We start from the raw sequence: 13,301 nt of genomic DNA on the forward strand, positions 1-13,301 counted from the left end.
GGAGCTGCTGGGGGGCACAGTATGAAGGGGAGCTTCTGGGGGGGACACAGTATGAAGGGGAACTGCTGGAGGAACACAGTATGAAGGGGAGCTGCTGGGGGAAAACAGTATGAAGGGGAGCTGCTGGAGGGGACACACTATGAAGGGGAGCTGCTGAGAGAATACAGTATGAAGGGAAGCTGCTGGGGGGCACAGTATTAAAGGAAGCTGCTGGGAGGGCACAGTATGAAGGGAAGCTTCTGTGGAGGACACAGTATGAAGGGAAGCTGCTGGGGGGGGGGGCAGTTTGAAGGGAAGCTTCTGGGGGGGGACACAGTATGAAGGGGAGCTGCTGGAGGGACACAGTATGAAGGGGAGCTGCTGGGGGGGCACAGTATGAAGGGGAGCTGCTGGGGGGGCACAGTATGAAGGGGAGCTGCTGGGGGGGCACAGTATGAAGGGAAATTGCTTGGGTAGCTATAAAATGAAGGAGTCACTATGAGTGTGGAGTGGGTGTGCATGGAGCACTGAAGGGGAAATTATACTGTGTGGGGGTGGAATAAGGGCAGGGCTAAGAGAGAAAATAAATTATCCGCTACATGCACCACAACCTTTGTCCCTCTTTCACCACTACAAAAGTTGGTAGGTATACTTAGAGGCACTTGTTGGTTAATTTACATAATAACATATGTTTGTCTGCATAACTGTGCAACAATAATTTTATTAACTTATTCACAAGGCCTACGCGGTTTTTATCATCTTGCCTCAAAATTTTACACTTATTAGATCATAATAATGGATATAATTTACAAGGGACATAACATACTATATGTAATAAAATAAAGATCTAGACTACATTAGAAATAAAAGGCGACCAATCAGTGCTTGTCTATCATCAAATACAATGAGCTAAAAGGTTGCTACCTGCAAGGGAACTTTAATACGTTGCGAGGCTTCCTCACGTGACTCCAAATCCGCCATCTTTGTTTCTGGAAATTCATTTTTACACTCTTTCACTTTTGACTTTTTGAAGTGAAATAATTCCATCTTTCACCGAAACGGAGAATATTACCGACATAATCATCATGTTATTCCCTGAATTCTCCCGCTTTACTGCTATTTTATCCCCTGACCCCTGAGCACGCCGCTCGGAATCACTTCCGGTGAAGGGAGTGACCTTTGCCCCCGCCGCCCTCCTTCCTTCCTTTCCTGTTGCGGCTCCACGAGAAGACGTAGCAGTAAGTGCGGCCCCGGGAACGGAATCCGAATTAATCCTGAGTAACGGCGGGGGCAGGGCGGGCACCTACCGGCGCTATGGATTAGGGTGCTCCTGTGCGCTGTGCACCGGGTGGTATGGGGGCCCGGGGAGGCGAAGGATGGGCGTTAGAGGAGGTTAGATGAAGACTCTGGCGTCCATGGATGAGGCCTGAGCACCGCCGCGCTCTGAGGAGGAGATCACTGCGCGCTCACACCGGCGGAGGCACACATAACGCACTGCTATGTGTGTGTGCACAGGGCTCTATAGCGCGGTAACTACACTAGTGTGTACATGGCTCTGTGGAGAGGGGGGCACCCTTAACTAGTGTGGAAACGGGGTGCTACAAAGTGGTGACTACACGTGTGTGTACAGGCTACAATACTAATGTAGGATACATCTATACTACAGTAATGTATAGAGGGGACTCAACACTAGTGTGAATAGTGTCCTATATAGTGGTGACTACACTAATGTAAACAGGGCTCTATGGGGAGTGGGGCCACCCGAAACGTGTGTATGTGTACATCAATAGAGGGATGACTTTATGTGTGTACAGGGCTCTATAGTGTGGTAACTACACATGTGTTTGTGTGTGTACAGGGTGCTATAGTGGGAACAGGGTGCTTCAAAGAGGTGACTACACTAGTGTGTACACGGCTCTATAGAGGTGATGCATTGCTGTGTACATTGGGTGGACTTTTAGACCAATGTTACTGGGTGGTTACACACACAGCTCTGCTACATCTGAGCTCATCTCTTGTGTTCGGTTTTGTCCTGTGTTTTGCCCTCATGGATTTACTTAATAATTTTAATGTTTGTTCCCAGAAATGGCTCCACGTAAGGGTAAGGAAAAGAAGGAAGAGCAGGTCATCAGCTTGGGACCTCAGGTGGCCGAGGGAGAGAACGTGTTTGGAGTCTGCCACATCTTCGCTTCCTTCAACGACACCTTCGTCCACGTGACTGATCTGTCCGGCAAGTAAGTGCTGCCCGGGGGGTGGATGTAGCGTCTCCATGTGGTGTTGTGGCGGGATCCTCTCCTCACCTGTACATTTCCTTCCGTAGGGAAACCATCTGCCGTGTGACCGGTGGGATGAAGGTGAAAGCCGACAGAGACGAGTCTTCTCCTTATGCCGCCATGTTGGCCGCACAAGACGTTGCCCAGAGGTGCAAGGAGCTTGGCATCACCGCTCTTCACATCAAGCTGCGGGCTACTGGTGGCAACAAGTAATATACCCTACATGGTGATACTCCTCCGACACCTTCATACACATGCATGCTTAGCTTAGCTGGGTGTGCATGTCTTCTGACATGGATAGAACCCTGATGCTATGTAATGGGACAAATCTTGTTGGTGCCACATGGATGTAGATGGGTATTGCATATAGTTGTGTTGTGGGAGTGTTGAACTTGTGATGCATGTGATTGTGTGGTGACATGGCAGCAGGTCTTGCAGGTGTACAACATCAATGTTTCTGTGCTCTGTTTCGGGGGCTAGCACATGTCCATGTGTTTCTATGGGCTGGTGTGAGATGATTGTCCGAGCCACATCACTCGCAGCAATGTATTGTTGTGTGATACGCAGATACCCATGGTCTGAGCAGTCCTCAGTTGTGTGCATGTACCTACCATCTGTAGTAGATGTCATGGCAGATTCCTCCTGTCTCTGCCCTAATCTGTAATTCAATAATCCTGGAACCTAAATTGTAAAACTTTTATTTTAGTAATATGTGAATGAACTGCGGAGGCTACTGAGGCTTGGAGTAGCCTTGGCTCCCAGTGCCCGGCCAGGCTAGTACACACCCCAGTAATTCCTTTATTTATATAGTGCACACAGATTACGCACGCTATCTTCTGCAGATAATTTGCACATTACTAAACTTTCAGCAAATTAGGTTCGAGGATTATTAAATTAGATTGGGGCAGAGATGGGAGGGAGGAATCTACCATCCCATCTACTTCCCATGGTAGGTTTCCTTTAGGAAATCTGCCATCATGATAAACCAGGGACACTTAATCATAGTTCCAGGCACCGTCACACTGGTAATCTTGTATTTCCATGGCCTCCTTCTTTCTAAAATCAACTTGTAACATTATGCTAATGAAGGGGTGTTACCAAAACCTCTGCATGCTGCAGCTTTACAGGCTGCTACGCTGTGCAGGAACACTTCACTTCCCCCCTGTATACCTCAGGCAAACAGGGAAGTGTTGTGGGAGACGGTTTAATAGGCTTTGAAGCCACAGCATTGGGATGGCTATGCTAACACCGAGGAGTGTCTCACGCTTGTTAATATAATTCTAAAACTTTTAGAAGGAAGGAGGCCATGGATAACAAATAAGATTACCACAGTCCGTGCCTGAAGCAACGAGTAAGGGTGCATTCATACGTTGCGTTTTGATTGCGTTAACGCGACGCTAGAGCAGAGAGGGCTGGCCTTTGGCCTGATCGCATATGCATTTAATTGGAAACGCAAATACAATCGGGCTGAGGCCCACCCCCTGTGCGCTAGTGTTGCATTAACGCAACCAAAGCGCAACGTGTGAACGCGCCCTAAGAGTCCCTGGGTTATCATGATGGATCTTTGATGGTAATTTGGAATAGACCAGTCTTTGCAGGGACCTTGTAATGTTCGAAGAAATGTATGTGTGCAACTACATGGTCTCCCCTGTGCACTGATCGCTGTTCTTGGAGTTGAGTCCTAGTTTTAAAACTACATAATGGGGGAAGTACAGGAAGGTTTTTTTTTTTTTGAGGGCCATGTGTGGACTGGAAGAAGCCCTTTAGACCTGTGTAACACTTGTCGTGGTTTACCTGGAGGTGTAGTTTGCAGAATTAGTTTCTGGTACCAGTTTGAGTATTGTAGAATCTGTCCTGCAGGTTGTAAGACGGTTCTCATGTCCTTGACTACTTTCAACTGTTTCCTTTGTAGTCCTGTTTGGCTGTACCAAGTTAGTGTTTATTTTGGGGCTGACCCCCTAATACAATGGATTGAAGTGGTGAACCAATGATGGTAGAAGACCACCAGATAATTGTTTGTACTGTACTAATTCCTAAGACTTTGTAAGGGCTTCCTGGTGAATAGTGTGGGGGTCCTTGTCTCTTTAATGTATTTGAAATGGTTGTAAGATCTTGGGCTTTGCTCCATTGCCCTTTCACGTGCAGAATAGTATTGGATTGCTGAGGTTGTTGGTACTTTGGCTTCGAGTCCAACTTGACACATCATTTATTTAAAGGGAGTTTGTTTCTGAAGTACAAAGGAGAATAGCACCTTGCCACCCTTTACAATCCTATTGGTCCCCAAAATGCTGTATTGATGAGGTCCATGGACTCTAGTCCCTGAACGGTGCGCAACTGATATCAAGGATGTCCAGCACCCACTGTCTTGCTTATAGTTCATGCTCCTCTAGGCCCCTAGCATGCCTGCACATGTATGTATGCATTCTCCGGCTGCCTGGTCCATTGCTTGGTGGCTTTGTCTGGTCCATTCATGAATTGGTTAAGGTGGAAAAGACTGAGCTGCAAACAGACAGGATTAATGTTTAATGTGCGAAAATGGGGATCTTATGGGTGTAACCACAGTAGTCAACTACTTATTCTTTAACATCAAAAGATGAAGGTAACTGCATCCATACAGGATCATTTTGGGTCTAACGGTGCATTTTTGAACTATATCGATACAGCAATCTTGCATTAAATGGCGCACGTGGTCCTGTCTTCTGGTAACGCATCACAACCTCCAGGTTGCTAAAACGCTATGATCCGCTTGCTGTGTCTTTGATCATGTGATGGATTTGGTCTTCTCATTGCAGAAATTTGCCACACGTCACATTTTTGGACCGTTTTAAAGCCTGCGTTTTCAGTTGTTTTGACTGTTTACCATGTGTTTGGCTGCTTTGAACCAGTTAATATTCATTTCTAGAAGTGTCTGCAGTTGTGAAACAGTTTTAAACCGGCCAAGCACACGGTAAACCTTCAAAAACATGTGCGTTTTAAAAATGTACTGAAAACTCATGCTTTAAAAAAAGATCCAAAAACGTAATGTGTGGCATCACCCTAAGTGTACATTCACACAGATGTGCACTGCCCACCCACTCCATAGAGGCGCACAGGACCAGCACCATAACTGACATAGACATAGGATCTCTTAAATTTTGCCATTCGTGGTGCGGGTAGACGACGTGTGCTCAACGCTGACCAGTTGCCAATGGGACTGATACGGCCAGATATCGGTCCCAAATACGTTCGTGGGAATGAACGCTAAAGTTGTAAAAGTTTCATAGCTCAAAGTTACTGCCAAATGTAAGCAGCTACTACTGACTCAATCACATTATCTGAATCAGTGATCGGGAAGACAAAACAACAAGCGCAATTTAATATTAGACTTGAAACAATGGCCTGTGAACGCTGTTATCTCCATCTTTGGAATGTGTAGTTGGTTCCTCCTTTCTATAGGCAGGAATAGGACCTGACCTAGAACTTGGGGCTCGGGCAGTTGTCTTTCACAAAGCGCCATTTTTAAACCAGCCGTGTATGAGCTTATAGAAATGCATGAGGTGGTTGGGACTGTTGGCACATGGTCCCAAACTATGGGGGTGGGACATTGCTGCTGGACATTTTATTTCTGGGACGTGCCTTCAATTTGGGCAATCCTTGTACACTTCATTTTTTAAACATGGTTGATAGTTGGTAAGTGGATCACAAAGTTTACAACTTGTAATCCTTTCCTTTTTAAGGACCAAGACCCCTGGACCTGGCGCCCAGTCTGCCCTCAGAGCCCTGGCTCGTTCTGGAATGAAAATTGGCCGCATCGGTAAGGAATTGTCTTGTATAGTGACCTATGGAAGGCACTTCACTGGTTAATGAAGAACATTGGGCCCCCTCCATCATAAATGGGACATTTTCTGGTTTTGGCTTCAGATATTGATCTTCCCAGAGTAGGCGTTGTATGAGCTTGCAAAAAGTTTGCAGCGTCCCATATGTTCTGCCTAGATGAGGTTGTCCCAAAATGAAGCCGGTCACTGGCATTCATGAGATCAGGCGTCTGGTCATCCCCCTTGTGGTGGTCTGAGACCTCCAAAGATGGCAACAGTACAGTGCCATCTGATATTTGTCAGTCTTGTGCAATGCAGCTGCATGTTAAACCACCCCTCCGTTAAAGGGAGTGGCCCAAGGAGTCAGAGCTAGCTCCCACACCATAGGTGATCAATTTAGTTGATTTTGATCTAGACTACTGTTCAATCTGCTGCCATGTGTAGGGTACGCTGAGAACTGTACAAGGCACTTGAGGTTTTTCTCATATTTCAGCGTCCTATGACTTAACCAGGCACTAGATTAGTCTAGCAGAGCTCAGGGTTAAACTTGTGTAACTATTAAACTAAGGGCTTGTCATGTGTTGCACGGTTTTCTAATTGTGCATTTTTTTCTGTTTTTCAGAGGATGTGACACCCATCCCATCAGACAGCACCCGCAGAAAGGGCGGTCGCCGTGGTCGTCGTCTGTAATCCTACATCTTTGTTCAGTTGTTAATAAAATATTCGACCAAAAAAAAAGCTGTGACTGTCTTGGTCTGTACTGACGTACGGTTGGTTGGACTGTGTCATCTGACCACATCTTGATATCAGATTGTAGTAATCTTTATTATATAGCACTATCATATTCCGTAGCGCTTTACAAATCATACACTGAAAACGGATGGGATGATTAATACTAGCAGTACTGGGAGGTCTCCTTTTAAGCCGCCCACTCTGACAAGGCTTTGTAGATCTGTAGTAAGTCCGTCAATTCTGGAAAGATGGATCACTACTCTGGGACGTCGTTCCAAGCAGTTAAGTATATGATGCAAAGACAGAACCACTGAACAGCACTAATCATGTTCTCAGTATGGCTCTGCAGTCTGGGGAAGAACATTGTGATTCCATTCTAACCGGTTATTTAGCCAAGTTCTTCCAGACTCCAGATCCATACTGAGAACATGATGATTAGAGGTTCTGTCCATCACTTATAGAACTGCTTAGAATGACCTCCCAGAGTAGTGTTCAATCTGTAGAATCCAGCAGCCACACGGTTCACAATTCAGACTAAGCACGTTATTGATAAGCCCCCTACTACAGATTTAGCACTTTGTCGGAGTAGTCCACTTTGAAGGTGACTCCCTTGTGTCAATGTATTTCCCATGCAGTTCCTCTAGAGGAAGTCTGCACTCACTGCAACAGGCCGCATGGGAGAGAAGGCGCATAGTGCTGTAATACAGGGAAAGATATGACATATAGAACAGTGCTGCACTGCAACATAATTGTCTGTGTATATTCTGCAACCATATATACATCTCCCCCCAACGGTCATGTGAATTTGCCCTAAGCCGGTAGTGGGTTACCAAGTCACTCAATGGTCCTACAGTGAAGAAACTTGCTGATCATGGGGGAATAACTCTGTTGTAAAGTACTACAGGTACATACACAGCTAGGAGTGTAGATACATTTTACCTGTGAAACCATTCTAGTGTATTTGTTAGATATGGATAAGATTGAACTGAGCAGCTTCTCTAAAGCACTTACACAATGAAGGATTTTCATGTGAAAATTTTCCAGGCATTCATTGTCCATAGAAAGTTTGGCTTTTAATAGTACACATAGGGAAGTGGCGATGTCTGCTGGAGCGCTGGTTTACTGCATTCTGCAAAGTGTCGATCAGTGTTCAGTGTTGCTGGTGATTTCTTGGAAGCATAAAAAGCAAACTGATTTGCTAATGCAACATGTGAAGGAAGGCTGATTCCCCTTAATCTGCAATGATCATCAAGGCACAAATAGGGGATCTTGGGTCACAAACTGACATAGGCAATAATTCCAAAGGGATTGATCAAACATTTACTACTATTTTTCTAAAATTTCCAGAAAAAACAAACTTGTATGCAACATACATAGCTCTCAACGATAAGTCCAAAATCCAAAGGGCTGGAAACTGGTTCCCAGGCTTAGGCCTCATGCATTCCAATGGGAAATACGGTCATCCATGTACATGGCCATATTGTCCACTGTACAACAGTATAAAAATATAGATTATGTCCTATATTCCCACAATATTTCCCTTCTGTACAGTCCCTGGAAGTCACTGGGAATGTATGAAATATGGGCTAAATACAGCTGTTCACTGCAAGCTGCTGTATATATGTGCAGCATCCAGAACCAGTGGGAGGGGCATTCTGTCAGCCAGCCAATAGTCATCCATCCATTTGCCAGCCCACTTTATTTTATACAGATACATTGCAATACGTCCCGTATGTATGGCCATATGTAGAGACAAACAAAAGGTTGTGTGCATGAGGCCTTAAAGGGGCTGTCTACTTTGGGCTGCTTTCTCCCAGTAACATGTGCACGGTGTGAACACGGCGCCTGGGAGAGGAGGTGGTGGTGAGCGCTCCGAGCCCCTCTCCATAGAGAAACATGGGCCCTGGCGCTGTATTCCAGGGAAAGATGGGTCATGAATAGAGATGAGCGAGCACTAAAATGCTCGGGTACTCGTTATTCGAGACGAACTTTTCCCGATGCTCGAGTGCTCGTTTCGAGTAACGAGCCCCATTGAAGTCAATGGGAGACTCGAGCATTTTTCAAGGGAACCAAGGCTCTGCACAGGGAAGCTTGGCCAAACACCTGGGAACCTCAGAAAAGGATGGAAACACCACGGAAATGGACAGGAAGCAGCAGGGGCAGCATGCATGGTGCCTCTGAGGCTGCTTAATCGCACCATTATGCCAAAATTATGGGCAACAGCATGGCCATGACAGAGTGACAGAATGAAGCTAGATAGCATCTAAAACATCCAATAATTGACCCTGACACTATAGGGGACGGCATGCAGAGGCAGCGGCAGCAGCGGAAGGCTAGAGAGTGGCATGGCAACATACCCTAAATGGACTCAGGCTTCAAACCAATGGGTGTCAGAGAGGAACCAAAGGAGGTGAGCAAGAAGCGCTCAAATAATATTGGTACATGATAAAAGTTTGCCAGTATATTTTGTGGATTACACAGCAGGGTGGCGACAAAGTTAACATGGAAGCCATGAAAACAATCCAAAATTCTGCCTGACACAGCTCGTTTGATAAGGGGACGATGTATGGAGGCAGTGAACTAGTAGTAGATTAAAGGTACTGCAGTTAAAACTATGTTAGTTGGTTCTTGGCATGGAGCTGGCGCTCCGCTGCCAGGCGAGCTTTCGCCAATCCAAGCCCCTGTCTCTAGGCTACTCCCCAAACAGCACTTCTAAGAACCTTTCGGATAAGATCAAGTGTAGTAGCGTTCTTATAAGTTTGGGATATGGCGGGTGAGGGGAATGTAAACAGATGCGCAAGAAGCGCTGAAATAATATCCGTAAATGAAAAAAGTTTTCCAGTATATTTTGTGGATTACACAGCAGGGTGGCGACAAAGTTAACAAGTTTGATGTGGAATGCCCTGCAATAGCTCTTGGGCGGTGTGCCTTTTATCACCTAGGCTCAGCAGTTTGAGCACCGCCTGCTGTCGCTAAGCAACGGCACTGCTGCTGTGCCTAGAGCTACCGACTGATGGCGCCATGCCCACGGATGGTAATTCGGAGGAGGAGGAGGTGGAGGAGGGGTGGGAGGATTTGGAGGTATAGTAGGCCTTTGAGACCTGGACCGAGGTAGGCCCCGCAATCCTCTGCGTCGGCAGTATATGACCAGCCCCAGGGTCAGACTCGGTCCCAGCCTGCACCAAGTTAAGTGTAGTAGCGTTCTTATAAGTTTGGGATATGGCGGGTGAGGGGAATGTAAACAGATGCGCAAGAAGCGCATGATGCGCATGGAGCTGGCGCTCCGCTGCTAGGCGAGCTTTCGCCAATCCAAGCCCCTGTCTCTAGGCTACTCCCCAAACAGCACTTCTAAGAACCTTTTGTATAAGATCAAGTGTAGTAGCGTTCTTATAAGTTTAGGATATGGCGGGTGAGGGGAATGTAAACAGATGCGCAAGAAGCGCTGAAATAATATCCGTAAATGGTAAAAGTTTGCCAGTGTATTTTGTGGATAACACAGCAGGGTGGCGACAAAGTTAACAACTTTGATGTGGAATCCATGAAAACAACCCAAATTTCGGCCTGACAAACCTCGTTTGATAAAGGGACGATGTATGGAGGCAGCTATATGGACGACTTTTGGAGGTAGCAATGGAGACAACGTGTGGAGGCTGCTATGGAGACAATTCAATTTGCATAGTGCCTGTATGTGGCAGTCCAAAAAATTTTTCAAACCAGAGGAGCAGGTAGGTGGCCCTCCAGAAAAATGGAATAGATTGAGTGCCTGTATGTGGCAGTCCAAAAAATTTTTCAAACCAGAGGAGCAGGTAGGTGGCCCTCCAGAAAAATGGAATAGATTGAGTGCCTGTATGTGGCACTCCCAAAAATTGTTTAAAACAGAGGACCGTGTCGGTGGCCCTCCAGAAAAATTAAATGCATAAAGTACTATACCTAGAGCCAGTGGGCCCTGTCAAAAAACCGCCAGTTTCCTCTGCTTTACTGTAGAAAGAGGAGGAGAAGGAGGAAAATGAGGAGGAGGAGGAGTGGATAAATTATTCAGGTTGAGCTTCCTTCACCTGCTGGAGATTGGAAATTAGGAGAAATCCAGCCTTTATTCATCTTGATAAGCGTCAGCCTGTCAGCGCTGTCAGTCGACAGGCGTGTACGCTTATCGGTGATGATGCCACCAGCTGCACTGAAAACCCGCTCTGACAAGACGCTAGCGGCAGGGCAGGCAAGAACCTCCAAGGCGTAGAGCGCCAGTTCGTGCCACATGTCCAGCTTTGAAACCCAGTAGTTGTAGGGAGCTGTGTGATCATTTAGGACGATGGTATGGTCAGCTACGTACTCCCTCACCATCTTTCTGTAAAGATCAGCCCTACTCTGCCGAGACTGGGGACAGGTGACAGTGTCTTGCTGGGGTGACATAAAGCTGGCAAAAGCCTTGTAAAGCGTACCCTTGCCAGTGCTGGACAAGCTGCCTGCTCGCCTACTCTCCCTCGCTACTTGTCCCGCAGAACTACGCACTCTGCCGCTAGCGCTGTCAGAAGGGAAATACTGTTTCAGCTTGTGCACCAGGGCCTGCTGGTATTCATGCATTCTCACACTCCTTTCCTCTCCAGGGATGAGAGTGGAAAGATTTTGCTTGTACCGTGGGTCCAGGAGAGTGAACACCCAGTAATCGGTGCTGGAATAAATTCTTTGAACGCGAGGGTCACGGGATAGGCAGCCTAGCATGAAATCTGCCATATGCGCCAGAGTACCAACGCGTAAGAATTCACTCCCCTCACTGGCCTGACTGTCCATTTCCTCCTCCTCCAACTTCTCCAACTCCTCTTCTTCTGCCCATACACGCTCAACAGTGTAGGACTCAACAATGGTCCCCTCTTGTGTCTCGCCAACATTCTCCTCCTCTTCCTCCTCATCCTCCTCCACCTCCACCTCCTCCGATATGCGCTGAGAAACAGACCTAAGGGTGCTTTGGCTATCAACAAGGGAATCTTCTTTCCCTGTCTCTTGTGAGGAGCGCAAAGCTTCCGACTTCATGCTGACCAGAGAGTTTTTCAACAGGCCAAGCAGCGGGATGGTGAGGCTGATGATGGCGGCATCGCCACTGACCATCTGTGTTGACTCCTCAAAGTTACTCAGCACCTGACAGATATCAGACATCCACGTCCACTCCTCATTGTAGACTTGAGGAAGCTGACTGACCTGACTACCAGTTCTGGTGGAAGTTGACATCTGGCAGTCTACAATCGCTCGGCGCTGCTGGTAAACTCTGGATAACATGGTCAGTGTTGAATTCCACCTCGTGGGCACGTCGCACAACAGTCGGTGAGCGGGCAGTTGGAGGCGGCGCTGCGCTGCCCTGAGAGTGGCAGCATCTGTGCTGGACTTCCTGAAATGCGCACAGATGCGGCGCACCTTCGTGAGCAAATCAGACAGATTGGGGTATGTCTTGAGGAAACGCTGAACTATCAGATTTAACACATGGGCCAGGCATGGCACATGTGTCAGTCTGCCGAGTTGCAGAGCCGCCACCAGGTTACGGCCGTTGTCACACACAACCATGCCTGGCTTCAGGTTCAGCGGTGCCAGCCACAGATCAGTCTGCGCCGTGATGCCCTGTAATAGTTCTTGGGCGGTGTGCCTTTTATCGCCTAGGCTCAGCAGTTTGAGCACCGCCTGCTGTCGCTTAGCGACGGCACTGCTGCTGTGCCTAGAGCTACCGACTGATGGCGCCATGCCCACGGATGGTCGTTCGGAGGAGGAGGTGGAGGAGGGGTGGGAGGAGGAGGAGGCATAGTAGGCCTCAAACACCTGGACCGAGGTAGGCCCCGCAATCCTCGGCGTCGGCAGTATATGACCAGCCGCAGGGTCACACTCGGTCCCAGCCTCCACCAAGTTAACCCAATGTGCCATCAGAGATATATAGTGGCCCTGCCCGGCAGCACTCGTCCACGTGTCCGTGGTCAGGTGGACCTTGTCAGAAACGGCGTTGGTCAGGGCACGGATTATGTTGTCTGACACGTGCTGGTGCAGGGCTGGGACGGCACATCGGGAAAAGTAGTGGCGGCTGGGGACCGAATACCGAGGGGCGGCCGCCGCCATGAGGCTGCGAAAGGCCTCGGTCTCTACTAGCCTATAGGGCAGCATCTCCAGGCTTAGCAATCTGGAGATGTGCACATTAAGGGCTTGGGCGTGCGGGTGGGTTGCACTATATTTGCGTTTCCGCTCCAGCGTCTGGGGTATGGAGAGCTGAACGCTGGTGGATGCTGTGGAGGATCGTGGAGGTGACGATGGGGTTTTTGTGGCAGGGTCCTGGGCAGGGGGCTGACTATCAGCTGACACAGGGGAAGGAGCAGTGGTGTGCACGGCCGGAGGTGAACGCGCTTGTTGCCACTGAGTGGGGTGTTTAGCATTCATATGCCTGCGCATACTGGTGGTAGTTAAGCTAGTAGTGGTGGAACCCCTGCTGATCCTGGTTTGGCAAATGTGGCACACCACAGTCCGTCGGTCATCCGGTGTTTCCTTAAAGAACCTC

The 13,301-nt window shown here is 47.9% G+C and overlaps 1 protein-coding gene across 1 annotated transcript; it reads left to right on the forward strand.

Annotated features, from left to right (window-relative positions):
* The first annotated feature begins 1,083 nt into the window (after window positions 1–1,083).
* Window positions 1,084–6,784, forward strand: RPS14 (ribosomal protein S14). Its single transcript, XM_072150608.1, has 5 exons — window positions 1,084–1,217; window positions 2,063–2,213; window positions 2,300–2,461; window positions 5,969–6,045; window positions 6,669–6,784. The coding sequence occupies exons 2-5, from the start codon at window positions 2,065–2,067 to the stop codon at window positions 6,734–6,736; spliced, it is 456 nt and encodes a 151-aa protein (XP_072006709.1). The 5' UTR covers window positions 1,084–1,217; window positions 2,063–2,064; the 3' UTR covers window positions 6,737–6,784.
* Window positions 6,785–13,301: the final 6,517 nt, after the last annotated feature.

The sequence above is a fragment of the Engystomops pustulosus genome, chromosome 4, assembly GCF_040894005.1.
Source record: "Engystomops pustulosus chromosome 4, aEngPut4.maternal, whole genome shotgun sequence".
Classification (NCBI taxonomy): Eukaryota; Metazoa; Chordata; class Amphibia; order Anura; family Leptodactylidae; genus Engystomops; species Engystomops pustulosus.

Coding starts and splice junctions, on each gene's coding strand:
- RPS14 (XM_072150608.1), top strand. CDS start 2,065: ATGGCTCCACGTAAGGGTAAGGAAAAGAAGGAAGAGCAGGTCATCAGC. Junction 2,214..2,299: donor GTGACTGATCTGTCCGGCAA/GTAAGTGCTGCC, acceptor TTCCTTCCGTAG/GGAAACCATCTGCCGTGTGA. Junction 6,046..6,668: donor AATGAAAATTGGCCGCATCG/GTAAGGAATTGT, acceptor TCTGTTTTTCAG/AGGATGTGACACCCATCCCA.